Source organism: Phodopus roborovskii, unplaced genomic scaffold (assembly GCF_943737965.1).
Source record: "Phodopus roborovskii unplaced genomic scaffold, PHOROB, whole genome shotgun sequence".
NCBI classification, from domain to species: Eukaryota; Metazoa; Chordata; class Mammalia; order Rodentia; family Cricetidae; genus Phodopus; species Phodopus roborovskii.
In genome coordinates this window covers 10,491,559-10,505,986 of record NW_026126540.1, presented here as the reverse complement: position 1 = coordinate 10,505,986, position 14,428 = coordinate 10,491,559, and the positions used below count along the sequence as shown (strand labels likewise).

The following is a 14,428-nucleotide window of genomic DNA, read 5'->3' as shown; positions in this document are numbered from 1 at the left end:
ATATATTTAAATACTATAGAACTTTGGGGCGAAAGTCTTCATGTTAAATTCGTATAACAAAGCTTCAGGGATAACAACATAGAAATTTCCTTGCTATATGTACCTGAGACCTTTATCATAAGAATAACTTCTACTGACTGGCAAACGGTGCTGGATGCTAGGATCTAGAGAGGAAAAGCTATAATAAGTATGAATTCTATTCATGGAGGACGGAGAGTACTTGGGGCTTCCTGAGGGTGAGTTCTACTCACTGAGAGACTAAACCCAGGATTAGGTCCTAAACAATTCTCGAGATTTGGGGGAATTCAGGTGAAGGCTGTCTCCTAAAGGAATAGCAAAGTATCACCACGTTTCTTGACCACCTTCCACCCCAGTATTCCAAATGAACAGCTATCAGTTTTCCTACCACTTCAAACCAGGCTTGAATGCTTAACAATTCAGGTTTCTCCAGTCTGTGCTTCCTACAGAGGAGATATGAGGAGATGGGCTGGAGGTTGCTCTGGAGATTTAAAAAAAAAAATCACTTTGATATCTTAGAGGTTGATTAAACTTAAACCTAGAAAAGCAAAAGAGAAAGGCATTGAAAAATCCGGTGGCTTTTGAGGCTGAGAAAAGGGTGCAAGCTAGTGTAGACATCTGAAAGAGGACCAGAGAAAGGACTTCATGTTTGCTGAGCATGTTGTGTGTTCTGTTGGGATGTCTCCAGTGACTTAGTTCCTACCCAGTCTCCAGTGACGACCTTCATAACAATGAATAAAGATTCAGAAAATAATTATGTAGATGCCTGGTTAGCTTTTGTGTTGACTGAAAACAAGACCCTCCTCACCTTTCAAGTTGCACAGGTCCTTCGCCCTACTCAGGATCAATGCAAGCCACTGGGAATGATTCCAACCTTTGTTTTGTGTAGATAATATTTGCAGTTTACAATAGCTATCTTATTTTATATACATATGCACACACACACACACACACACACACACACACACACACTGCCAAAGTCTTTCTGGTCATTGCTTAGAGCCCTTTGATGCAGATGGCTTTTGTTCTTTTCTTACCCTAAAACAGGGAAGAATACCTTCTCTTTCTCTCTTCTGCAATAGCATTCAGGAAAATATGCAGCCTGGAACCTAACTCTGAACTGTTTCCAGGAATTGAAGCAGGAACCCATGAGAGAATGAGAAAATATCCCTTGAGAGTAAGGAATCCAGAGCACAAAAGCCTGCCAGCATATAAGAGGAGAAGGCTGCCAGTGTGGAATGGGTGGCTATGACAGGCACTTACAGGGTTAGGATCTGCTGCCGGATCCCTGGCTGATGGGATCTGATCCTTTACTCTCCTGATGTCTTTTGTTTGTTCTAGCAAATGCACTGGAAGAGACAGGCCTTTTAACTTGTCCTCTTTTAACTAGACATTGTGAGTCACCTCTTGTCCCATCGCGCATTTATTATTTTATGTGCTGTAACATATTTCCCTGTGACCCCCTCAACTACTGTTGTTTGGTTGGAGTTGGGACTAAAATTTGCATTTTTATGAATTTTTTGTTTAAAAAAAAAAGTACTTAGTGTTATTCTTCTATGGGGAATATGTTACAGTTTCTTCTTTATCCCCCACGCAAATGACCAATAATTCATACAAGAAAGCCTATAAGGCAAGAGATTGCAAAGTAATTGGAGTTGGGTGTGAAGGTGATGACTTCTCATTTCTATTGAGAGCAGTGTCATTTGCACTTGACACTCCCAGCCAGGGCCGTGCAGTAATAAACCATCTGCCCCTGCAGGGAGCTCTTCACCATGCTCAAGTAGCCCAGTGAATGGAAGAAAGAGGCCCTTGTCTGCACAAGGCTGACAGGCTGAGTCCCACTCTGTAGCTTCAGGGTCTTATGGAGAGCAATTCCCACTTCAGTGAGTGTTCCATGGCTTACCAAAGGAACGGGGATGCCCATCTCAGGATCATTGTGAGGATGGGTATGACTTAACAGATGTGCTAGGGGCTTAAATGGATAACTGAAATAATTAAGATGGCAATTCATTGGAAAGGCATTTGTGGGACACAATTACTCAGAACTGCCGTGGAAATACCTTCCATGGTGCATTGTCTGATTTCTCCTATTCTTTTCTAAAGCAATTTTATTCTGATTCATGGTAGCCCTAGTTGATAAAGGAACTTGCCATGCTACAAATAGACCATTTACTGTGGAATTCTTTCTCTGTCCTATCTCTTTGTTATATCTTCCTCTTGGGTCCTTCCAGTGTGGGCTTTCTTTCCCATGAGCTACTTTTTACCTATTTCCACATTAAAATTTTCTTGCAGGGGGCTACAGAGATACCTCAGTAATTAAAATGCTTCATCTCCAGCACCCACATAGAAAGTCAGGTGTGATGGTGCACCTTATAATACCAGTGCTGTAGAGCTGGAAACTGAATATCCATGGCTCCATACCAAGCCAGTCTAGTTTAGTGGATGGGCCCCATATCTTACTGTAAGTCATCCTATCCAAAAATGGAATGCAAATTGTTCCTGAGGAGTGGCATTTGAAGTTAACCCCTGGTCTCCACACTCATGTGCACTCCTGGGCTGGTGCAGATAGGTACACATGCACACAATTGTACACATGCAACCAACACACACACACACACACACACACACACACTCACACACTTCACACCCACAAATTTCTCTCAGAGGGAAGTTTGTGTGAAAGTCAGTGTAGTGGTAAAAGAAGTTATTGCCCCCCAACTCTCCCATCCTGATTATTACTGATCTATTTTTATTCCAATTTGCCCTGTGACTTGTATGAGGACTGTTAGCTGTGTTGTGGAGCTTATATTACTAGCAGAGTGTTGGGGAACCACTTGCACAAATGAAGTCCTATTTGCACCTCTCAATTGATCTGATTCCTCCTACTGAAAAAGCAAGATGAGCTCCATCTTGGACACTGAGATGTTTAATACTCTGCATGTCTCAGGGAAAATTTGATTTGAACAGTCCAGTGCCGGACAATTTCATTTTCTGCCAGTGTGTGACCTTTCCAATGAAATTAAACTTGAGCCTGAGTTTTGAAGCAATGGTTGCTTTTTATGAACATTTTCCAGAGGGCAGCTGTGGAGGACATAAACCCAGCAGATGACCCCAACAATCAAGGGGAAGATGAATTTGAGGAAGCTGAGCAAGTGAGAGAAGAAAATTTGCCCGAGGAAAGTGAAGAGCAAAAACAAAGTGAAGCCAAGCAAGAGAATGCAGAAATGGATGAGCACTTGGTGGTAAGATGATGCCTGTGATGAACAGGGGTTTGGCCTGAGTATTTTAGTAAATGCATAGTTTATGGGAAAGGCAAGTGCTGTGTGGGTTGAGAGACCATTTGCCACATCAGCACATCATCAGGTATTGGACTCTGGTATAAGATGATATTGGGTTTTGACCCTTGAGTAAGATGATATGCCTATACTCCAAGAGTAAGGTAAGGGCTCATACACACACTTCTTTGGAGAAATGAACATTCAGCATTTTCTGGCTCCTGGTATGCTCATTCTCTGACCCAGCATCCTGTGAGATGCTTCTCCATGGTAGAGTAACATGAGCCTCTCCTTTTTTTTCAACAGATGGCAGGGAATCCAGACCAGCAGGAGGATAATGTTGATGAACAGTACCAGGAAGAAGCAGAGGAGGAGGTATAAGATCGGGTGCATGGGACTGGGCACATGGGGCATACTACCCTCAAACAAACCTCAGCTCTGTTGACTTTGACATTCAGACTTAAATGGGAAAGGGGTGGGAACTTGAAAAAGAAATGGATTATAGCCGCTGAAACACTTAGAAGATAACAAACCAGGCTGATTTTAAATGACCAGAAATCTGGAATCCAGGAATCCTCTGGCAGATGTAGATTCATGGGATCTTTTTGAGAGTATCATGCATGCATTTTCTCGCATCAGAGAGAGAACGAGGCTCTGCATATCCTGACCCCTGTACCTCTGTCTCTGCAGACTCTTCCCCATGCTGTCTCAGGGAGACACCCACAGAGTAAGCTGGGGCCCATCTAACCCTCTCTAAGTATTTCTAGAGGTTTACCAATCTATACTTGTGACCTTTTCCCTTAATAATGAGGACTGGCTCACTTGGCAAGAGAGAGAGGCTTTGAGTTCAGTCTCCAACACACATCCTCCACCAAAAGAAAAAGGGGAAAGAAATGAGGAGATAAAATATGGAAATGACTGGACTTCATTTGAATTAAAATGCATTTAGATGGAATTTCTTAGTGTTAAATTTTAATTTGCTTTCCATTGTAGATTTCTGGCATATTACGTCTAATGAATCTTATATAAAACCTATCCCAGTATCTTACCCCCTATTAATCAACTGGTGAGTGCAGTGTCTATCTCTTTATTAAATTGTATGTGGAAGTGTCTTAGGGTTTTATTGCAGTGAAGAGAAGCCATGACTACAGCAACTCTTATAAAGGAAAACGTTTAATATAGACTGGCTTACATTTTAGATGTTTACTCCATTGTTGTCACAGTGGGAAGCAAGACAGCATACAGGCAGATAATGCTAAAGAGGTAACTGAGAGCCCAGATGGGATGGGCACACAGCAGGAAGAGAGAGAGCCATTGGGCCTCCCTTGAGCTTCTGAGCCCACCCCCAGTAACACACTTCCTCAAATAAGGCCACACCTACTCCAACAAGGCCACTTGTTCAATCCTTTGAAATAATGCTACTACCTATGAGCCAGTAGAGGCCATTTTCATTCAAACTACCACAGAACATATGGTTTGCATCAGGTCCAGACCCCACATTTACTCTCTCTTTATAGGCAAGTCAGTGTTTTCCAAGAGCAACTTTATAACCATTGTCTTATGAAGGGAAGGCTTTGTCTCTGGGTGAACGTGGGGCAGTGGAGGTGGACAAGTAAGATGGTAGACAGCAAGCTCAGAGTGTTTGTTTTTCTGCACTTGTATCCTCGACTGCCTTCATGAATCACTGTCTCATTCTTATTTGCCACCATCAGCTTTTTAGAGCACATGCTAAATTATTTGTGCTTACCCCAAGAAAAGAGAAAATCACACTGCCCTTTATGACCCTGTTCTCTGTAACAGTCTTCATCTTTGCCTTTTCTTGTATTTCTCCTCCTGCTGTTCATCTTCCTGAAGATGCAGAGATTGTCTTTTCAGAAACAGCATTGGAGAAAAGAAGCAGCCTTGGATATGAAGACATTTGCAGGAGAAAGCTATTCATCAGGACTGCTCTTGTAACAGGATGTCTAGACCAACACTCCTTTGTTTCCTTAAATCAGATAAGGGGAAGCTTTGAGGGATTAAGAGAGAAAGGGTTCACCTTGGCTTCCTTTTAAAAATTCAGAAGGGTAAACATAAAAGTTTAATCAGTGTTTGCTGATCCCTTCTCTGCTCTGTAGGGTGATCAGTTACACTGTGAAGGAGAGAAAGCCTGAGATGTGAGAGGACAGAGAGAAAAGACAGACAGGCAACTGCAGGCAACAAGGCAAAGGCGTGTGCTGTCCCACTGCAGCCTGCATGGAGAGGAGGTTCCAGTGTTCCTCTCCTTGGCTCTGCTCCTGCTAGCACTGTCTGGAGGCCTTATAACAATGTCAGTGTCTGTACTTCCTAACTCCCTGCTGCATTGGACTCTCTCTCTCTCTCTTCTCTTACACACACACACACACACACACACACACACACACACACCTTGCATTTGGGACTACTGCCTAAAACTCTCACAGACCTTTTCTTTCCAGCATTAACTGTCCCCCTGTTCGCTCAGCATCCCATGTAGAGGCTATGTTGAATTTTACCGGCTCTTTTCATTATTCCAAGGCCGCTGTAGAGGTGGGGAGAAGAGCAGATGCCAAATATCTTTCAGACACTAATAACAGAGATGAAGAATGTGCAGCAACAATCATGGTGGACTAGAAGCATGGATGCATGGCATCTATGTGTGGGGACAACATTCATGGACACACTATCGAAACAATGAAATACCAAGTGGCTTAATCCTGCTCATCTCTTCTTTGCCTGAGTGTTCCAGCTGTTCCATTAACAACTGGGTTGTAGACTTGTAATAGCACCCAGTTTCCTTCCCTTCCAGGCAAAACTCAGATGTGTTGCTATTAGTGTATTACTGTAGTAGTATTTGTTGACATTAATCCTGTCAGAGCTGCAGTCAGGGAAGAGGAGAAAGAAGGGGAAGAGGGGGAAAGAGAAAGAGTATTATGTGTATGTATACATAAGTATGTTCCAGTGTGTGGGTACACATACGTGATGAGAGTATACATCCATGTGCATGCACATGTGTGTAATGGCCAGAGAGCAACCTTGGATTCCGTCCCTCAGGTGACATCCACCTTTGTTTTTGTTTATTTTTTTTTTTTAAATAAGATCTGTCATTTGGCCTGGAATTCACTAAGGAGTCAGGCTAGCTAGCCAGACAACCCCCCCACCCCAGATCTGTATGTCTCTGCCTCACCAGAGCTGGGATTATGTTCATGCCACATAGGCTCTGAGGATTGAGTTGACAAAACACATCAGTGACTATTCTGTGGCCCCAGCTTTCCACTGCCTTCATTTATCCGAGCCAAGTTATCTTTGTAAGACATAAACATGATTTCCTGACCAGCACTCCTTCTTTATTTCTTTATGATTTCTAGAGTGAAAATACTTTTTAAAAGATTTCTCTCATATTGCTAACATTCCAGATAGTTTATCTTCTTTTGAGTGAAGAGACATATTATGACATATCTTTTAAAAAATAAGTTTATATATTTTAAAGTACTTAAATGTTAAAAACAGATTAAATGACTGCTTGAAAAATGTAGATATGTCAATGTGTCCAGTACAACCAAAAACCAGATTAATAAGAACCTTCAGGAGAGAGAAGCGAAAGGGTACCTGTCCACCTTTTGTAGACAGAGGGACACATACCTGATACCAGATAGGACCTGAGAGTCAACATGTTCAGAAACTTTCCCAGTGCCGGGTATGGCTCTGCTGATAGAGTTCTTGTGCAGCATGCAGGAAACACATGAACTGGCTGTGTGGTGCACACCTAAAATCCCAGCACTTTGGGAGTGGAGGCAGGGATGTCAGAAGTTCAGGGTTGTTCTCAGCTATACAGCAAGTTTGGAGCCATCCAGGGACATAAGGTCCTGCTAGGAAGGGAGGAGGGAAGTCCTTTTGAATGGGTGCAGATTCTTTTAAACATTCCAGATTAGCCATTGTAGCTCATGTTTGAAGGCCTTTGACTGTCTCTCATGCCACCACCTCTGCATCCACCCATGCTCAGCTTCTGAAGGGGACGCTTCTTGGTTCCCAACTATATACACACTTTCTCTCATATGTAGAAGAAAAGTGTTCCTATATACACTAGCACAGGTTGGCTAGCTATCACCGACTTCAGCTGCTAGTATCTGCTTTGTTTTCTTTAACCCCTCAGCAAAGTTTGTCCCATGTGGTAAGATTCTTTTCTGCAATTTCTAAAGTGCAGTTTTCATGGCTGCAAATGAGAAGTAGCAGGGTTGAGATGTGTTTGATAAAGCATGCTGCCAGCTGTAGCAGGATATTAAGACAGACTGCTATGAAACATGGAAATGATCAAAGTTGAACTTTTGACCTAGGACTACCCACTTAAGCATATTGTAAAGCTCAGAAATACAATATCATCTGCTCTTCTTTAGTAGAGCTGTTAAGATGAGCTTGGGTTACTTTTGTCTCAAACATGATGAATGCATTAGTATTAGACATATAACAACCAATTGTCTCTATGGCTTGAATATTACAGAATACCCTTTTTTGATTAATCAAAGAGCCATTTAAGTCATCAGTTCACAACTATAATTATAATGACAACCAAGACATGAGCTAAATTTTCTACAGTAGAGAAAGGGTGAAACATTCATAGAAAGGTTGTTATTTCCCTAGCCAGCCATTCTTAACCAGTACCCATTGTACTCAAACATGTGTCCTATATCAGCTATGACCAAGACTCACTTTGTGAAGTTCATAAAAAATACAAATACCTAGATAGATTCTACCCTGTAGTATTTGGATCTTATCTTTCAAGGGCCCTAGAAATCAGAAACAACAGATACTGATATTTTGGAAACCTCTGTTTAGATAAATAGTACTAGGGAAAGCAGCTATAGATAGACTTTGCAAAGTGTAACCTTTTGAACTTATGAGAGTGGTTATACCCATTTGCTAAACATTTTCTTACTAAATGCTTAACAGGGTTGATGGCTCTCAGATTGCTCCTCCCCCAACACATACAATAACCACTAAGGGTCATGGACTTTGATTCAACACTTTTATTTCATGTATTAGGAATTGAGCTATAGAAAGGTCAGTTAAGTTTTTCAGAACTCCATAATTTGTTATTTACTGTTGAAGTCTAACTACAGCTTACCCAGGGCCAATACAAGGGTGATAGCATTAAACATACCAAGAACTAAAAGATAATGTGAAGGCGGTCTTGGTGGAAATTAATATAGAAAGAATGATAGAACCAGAATATTGCCATGTTGTAACCTCTAAATCAATCAACTAAAGACATGTTCATCAGTGAATGATATCACTATATGAACAGAAGTCAGAGAACTTTCCATGGGACATAGGGTGACTGGGCTATCAACATCTGATGTCACTATCCAAGACAACCTTTCTGTAATTAGGACAAACAGGAACAGATTGCATCCTGACGGCATGAACATAGCCAGTTTTCAGCATTGCTTCTGAAATGCCCTTGCCTCTTATATTGAATCTGAATTGGATCACATTTTATATTAACTTTACTCACAGGAAATATAAGGAACTAAAGGGGTGGTTGCAACAGGGGTTGAAGGCATACCAGACAGAACTGAACCTAGAATTTTTTAAGAAAACAAAAAACAAACAAACAAACAAAAAAAAAGGATGAAAAGCCCATTTATCCATTATCTTTGTTTAGATTGTGATTAGGAGAAAGTTACTGTGCATATATTTTCCATGACAGCAGCCAAGTGTGGTGAGCCACAGTTGGACAGAAGGACCGCTGGTTGATACCAGGTTAGGTCACTTAGTGAGTTTCATGTCAGCATGCATGGCAGTCTAAGGCTTTACCTCAAAACAAAACAAAACAAAACAAAGAAATTGTTAAAAAGATAGTAAAGGGAGTGTAAGTGTGGTCTAGCCAGCAGATTATAGCACAGGATTACTGAAGTTGTCAGATGTGACCATGGCACTTTCTTTGTACAGACAGACTGTCAATGCCAGAGATGTATTCTATAGAATATAAATTGCATTACATGGAAATTGCATGATGGGTAGAAAATTTAAGACTAACTTAGCAAAGGGCTGGGAAGATGGCTCAGTTGCTAAAATATTTACTATATAATCTTGAATGTTTGAGTTATGTCTATAGTATTCACAAAAAACAAACAAACAAAACCTAACAAACATGATAACATACACTTGTAATTCTACCACTGGGTGGGTCCCTGGGGCTCACCAGCCAAAGTGGGCAAATTGGTGGACTTCAGGATCAGTGAGAGACTGAGTTAAAAAAAAAAATTTAAAAAGGAGTGAAAGTCTGAGGAAAACACCTGGCATTGACTTCTGACATCTCTTTATTGGCATGCATTTGAAGGTCTTCATAATGAAAACTGTTTCCCCAGTAGTCCAGGAGGTGATGCAAGAAGATGTGAGTTTGAGGCAAGACCCTGCCTGAAACCAAAAACAGCACATTTGACCTTGTTGTTTATATGGAAGAAACAAGGTACAAGCCTTTGGTTCAGATTTGTCTATCCACATAGTTAAGAGGTGGAAAACTCCAATAAGCACAGTCTGTTTTGTCAAAAAGTTTTGTTGGCCTTTTTGTTTGAATATTGTGTATCGCTGTTTTGTTCTACATTGGTAGAGTTGTGTTGTGTGAGAGAGACAGAATGGTTGAGGAAGCCTGAGTATTTACTAGTCCCCATATGACACAAAAGATTTCTACCCTCTGACTTAGGGATTTTTCTCACTGCACTGCAGTTCCTAAGCTTTCCTTCCATTCTCAACCAACTCACATTTAGACATGTGATGCTTTCTTCATTAAAGTTATTAAAAAAAAGTTGTCTTTGTTTATCAAAACTGACACAACACTTGAGCAATTTAATAAATAATACTTCAGTTTGTCAGCCCTGAATATAGTCGGGAACATATGTTCCACTTCCCTCGTTCCAATATCCTATGGAATGACACTGTGAGATCCTATGATGAATGGCAGAAGAGATGTCATAGACTATTGGTAAAGACATAAAGTGAGACAGTGTTCTATGTTCTATGTTAATTATTTAGATCAAATACAGTTTAGGGGCTCTAGGTCCAGCCCATATAGCAGAATGACTAGACTCGTGAAGACATACTTCTGGCCTGAATATCTTGGAAGAGGCGTCCTTGTAGGCTACAAACAAGCCTGTATCTATCCACAGCTCATCAGGAGGCTGAACTATTCTCACTTCCCTCATCTTGTTTGGATGCTTTGAGACAGTGCTTGATCTCCTTCTACTTGATTATAATACCTCACCCACTTTTCACAGTGGCAACATGCACTCCTCTAACTTTTCTTTCCTCAATTCTCTTACTGCCTTGTGTCATTCAAGAGGACTCAATCATACACTATGAATCTAGAAGAGACTGGCTTTGTACCAGCATAGTCCTTTACATCAAACTGATGTTCTGAGAATCTTTGTAATAAATACAAATGACTTCTGTCTTCTGGCATATATATGGTTTCAGAAGTTAACAATTCAGAAACTGTATTATCATCTAGTTCTACAAGATGTGATCATTACAGGTTATTTAGTAAATATATTTGGATGCTCTCTTTGATTCACATTTTGAGATAAATGTTTGTGACCAATGAATTGGTGAAAATAGTGTATGCAAAACAAAACAATTTCAAACAGAAATGTGTTAGCACATTACAACAGGAATTTGGGGACTGTTCCTAATAGAACATTTCATGAAGAATTTAAAATTATTTTGTCCCATTTTCTATACATTTTAGCTAGATAAATTTATTCTTAGATACATAATTTTTCTACCTAATTTTACATAGACAATGTTATCTTTTGTATTGATGGAGAAGAGATATTTTTGCACTTATTTATTCATTTACCTCATTGATTAGCTATTATGTATATAAAAATTCTGGCTTGCCTGAAACCTACTGGTTATTAATGACAGCAAATAAGACCGGCTGTTTTGCCTTCCTAGAACTTATGTCCCATCAGCCTTGTAGAATTCTCAAGTTCTCCCCATTTGGAAGTGGAAATACTACAGTTTTAAAGAGAGCTGAATCTCTTTACTGTTAACTTTGTAGAGGTCACCTGTATCCAGACAAATTAGAAATCCAATTTAGGAGTCCTTTAAGAATCACATTGATTTTTTTTAATTTTTGTTCTTTACAATTGCATATATTTATTTAGTGAATTTTAACAATTTTCCTCTCTATACCCTTTCTGATCCTCTTCCCTTGTCCCACTACCTTTCCCTCTGAGATGCTTCTTTTCAATAAATCTTCCTACAGTCACATATTCCTTTTGGGGATGGCCCACTAAGTCTAATTAGACTTTCTTGCAAAGCGTGAGTAGGAGTTAATTTACTGGAGGAAATGCAACTTCTTAATGCTACACCACTGAAGAAAATGGCACCTGTTCCTCAAAAGAACATTAATTGCCAACAGTTTCTCCAGAGGTATATCACATCCTTCTGTACACCTATTAGTCAAGATGAACTTTTGAACTTATCATTTTTCAGCTTTAATTTTAGTTCCTCTTTTGTAAAGATATGAAATTTTGAATGACTTTCTTAGAAATCAGGACATTTTGTCACACAGGATTACTTCAGAAAGCATCACTCAGTGTTTGTGATTGTGTTTTAGGTTCAGGAAGATTTGACTGAAGAGAAGAAAAGGGAATTGGAGCATAATGCTGAAGAGACCTATGGTGAAAATGTATGTTTCTTTGAATAGATGCATTAGTGTGTGTGCCTACATGTGTGTGTGAGAGAGAGATGTGCATGTATGTATGTCAGTATGTATGTATGCAGGAATGTGTGTGTTTGCCTACCCTGCTCTGGAATATCACATTTACACTTATAAACCACACACAAGCACACAGACAGAGACCAACAGTATATTCGCTGCACCTCTAAGGCAATGATAAACTTAGCCAGCCCACCCAGAATTAAGAAAAGTTATGATAACTGCAAAAACAAGAGGATTTAATAGTATTGTTTTTAAGAACATTTTCTTCACATCTTCTCTTCCTCTAAAATGAATTATTTTGCATCCTTTGTTACAGAGAATTATTAATTACCAACTCTCCATCCTCTCTTAGTATTTTTTTCTTTTATCTTTTAGGCTGATGATAAAAATAATGATGGTGAAGAACAAGGAGCCCAAGATGGTGCCCATCCCAGAGGAAGAGAGGAGCATTATGAGCAGGAGGAAGATGAGGAAGAAGACGGGGCAGCTGGTGCCCAGAAATCACATCGTAGAGCCGAAATGTAGCTGGATTTGATTTCTAAACTGTGCTCAGCCAATTTTTTATTCAAGCTGCTCTAAAACAAATCCTGCCTACTGAATTCTAGAATATTTAATTTACATACAAAAGTAAGGGTTTAGACTTTTTTAACTTTTATATTAGAAATACTATACATTTATATGAATATATTTTGATAACTTAGCTTAGAACTTCTTTTATAGTCAAGTTAAACACTGACAGGAAGAAAAACAATTAAGACATGCTTTCAGGTCTGAATCTCATTCCTCAGAGATGGTGTGATGTAAAATACTTGGCTTTGGTGCATGGCTCAGCTCATTATTTTTTTATCATCTGACTTCTAGGTAGTCTACCATTTATATTGGACAAAAGGCAGGTTGGATTTAGAAACAAGGTATACTGAGAAACACTGTGTGCAAATGTCCAGGGAATGACTGGTAGCCTAGTGGCTATTTTTCAGGTTCTTATGTACAGCTCTGATAGGATGTCACTACTACAGGCTGTCTAGAAATGAGATCTATCTGCACAGTTGATGTACAAATGCAAAGCCTTTATTTGTGGCAGAGCAAAGACTTCTTTGGTTCAAAGTTTAAGTCAGTTAGAAGAATATTATCAATGTTTAAAATCACAGCAGTCATGCTTGAGAGAAATCAAGTATGAAAGTTAAATAATATTAATACTCCTATGAAAATATCTTGGACTTCGTCTTTTGTTACAGAGGCCAAAGAGGGCCTGACACACTTAGAAACGTATATGGTATGTGTGATGATGCTTCCTGGGTGAACTCCAGGCTCCATCATTTCTTAAGTCTTTTGTAATATGTTCATCAGTATCCAGTTTCTACGACATGTGTTTCTCCCTTAAGCTCTGTGCCTTGGTATTTAGATCACAGTTGTTGATATGAAAGCATGTAGTTTAATAAGATTATTTTTCACAACTGTAGTTTCAGAACTATGTAGTGAAATATCTGTAGCACTATAATTGGAACTCCATCCTCAGTGGCTTTACTATTTACCCAGAATTGGCCTGCCTTTGCCTATATATAAAGCATTTTAATGGCTTTTGAATAATAACACATCCTTTAGGGGAAAATTCATAGAGGAAATTTTTCCCTGAAATGAGCACATATTTTAGTTTGGATCATCAATATTGTTGAGCATGTAAAAAGGGGCCACAATTCTTCTGTGTGTGGTTTTTAAATACTACTTTCAAAATAATAAAAATTAATTTCATTTTCTGCTATTACCGTATGAATATAATTTTAGTTTGTAATAGCCACACTCATGTATGGTTTTGATTTTCCCAGCTGAATATTTGTGTGTGTTTGCATAGAAATGTTCTGTTCAAACGTATTGTGGATTGCCAGTTACCATAAATCAAATCTTATCTTTATGTATAAAAGCCCCTTATGTAATGTAAAATGTATAATATTGTACATAATACTCAAAATACAATTATTTTGGTAAATTAGTTTGTATTTTAATGTCCCAGTTGCAGTATTTAATTATTTGAAACATATCAAAACTTGGGTAATAATCAATAAAGCTATAAAGAGTGAAGGGTAAGTCTTTTGAAGCATATAATTTCTTAGTGGCTTGTGATCTACGGTTTTTCTTTGTTAGAAGAATATAAATTAATGGATTATTAAATGCCTTCCCCAAACTGCTTCATTTTCTTTCTTTTTCTGTATAGATTGGCGCTTGACTTCTTAGCCCCCATCCTCTCACTTAAAGAAGGCACTGACTTTCATTGTCATTAAGCTAACTTTGGGTGGTGGAAATAAGAGAATGATAAATGAAGATACCAAATGTGGATTGCTGGATTCCACATCAACAGAAGTCAAAGTATTTCATGCCTGTGAATTTATTAGAGGGAAAAGAGAACACTCAATTAGAC

General features: G+C 39.2%; 1 protein-coding gene across 4 annotated transcripts in view; it reads left to right on the top strand.

Moving 5' to 3' along the window:
- Positions 1 to 14,103, top strand: part of Golim4 (golgi integral membrane protein 4) — an 82,244-nt gene extending 68,141 nt beyond the window's left edge. For all 4 annotated transcript variants that reach the window (XM_051198676.1, XM_051198675.1, XM_051198674.1 and 1 more), the window contains 4 exons: positions 3,093 to 3,260; positions 3,600 to 3,668; positions 11,911 to 11,982; positions 12,391 to 14,103. In XM_051198676.1, the coding sequence (XP_051054633.1) occupies positions 3,093 to 3,260; positions 3,600 to 3,668; positions 11,911 to 11,982; positions 12,391 to 12,540 (459 nt within the window). In that variant the 3' untranslated portion in view covers positions 12,541 to 14,103. The remainder of the gene's footprint in view (positions 1 to 3,092; positions 3,261 to 3,599; positions 3,669 to 11,910; positions 11,983 to 12,390) is intronic.
- The last annotated feature ends 325 nt before the right edge of the window (positions 14,104 to 14,428 follow it).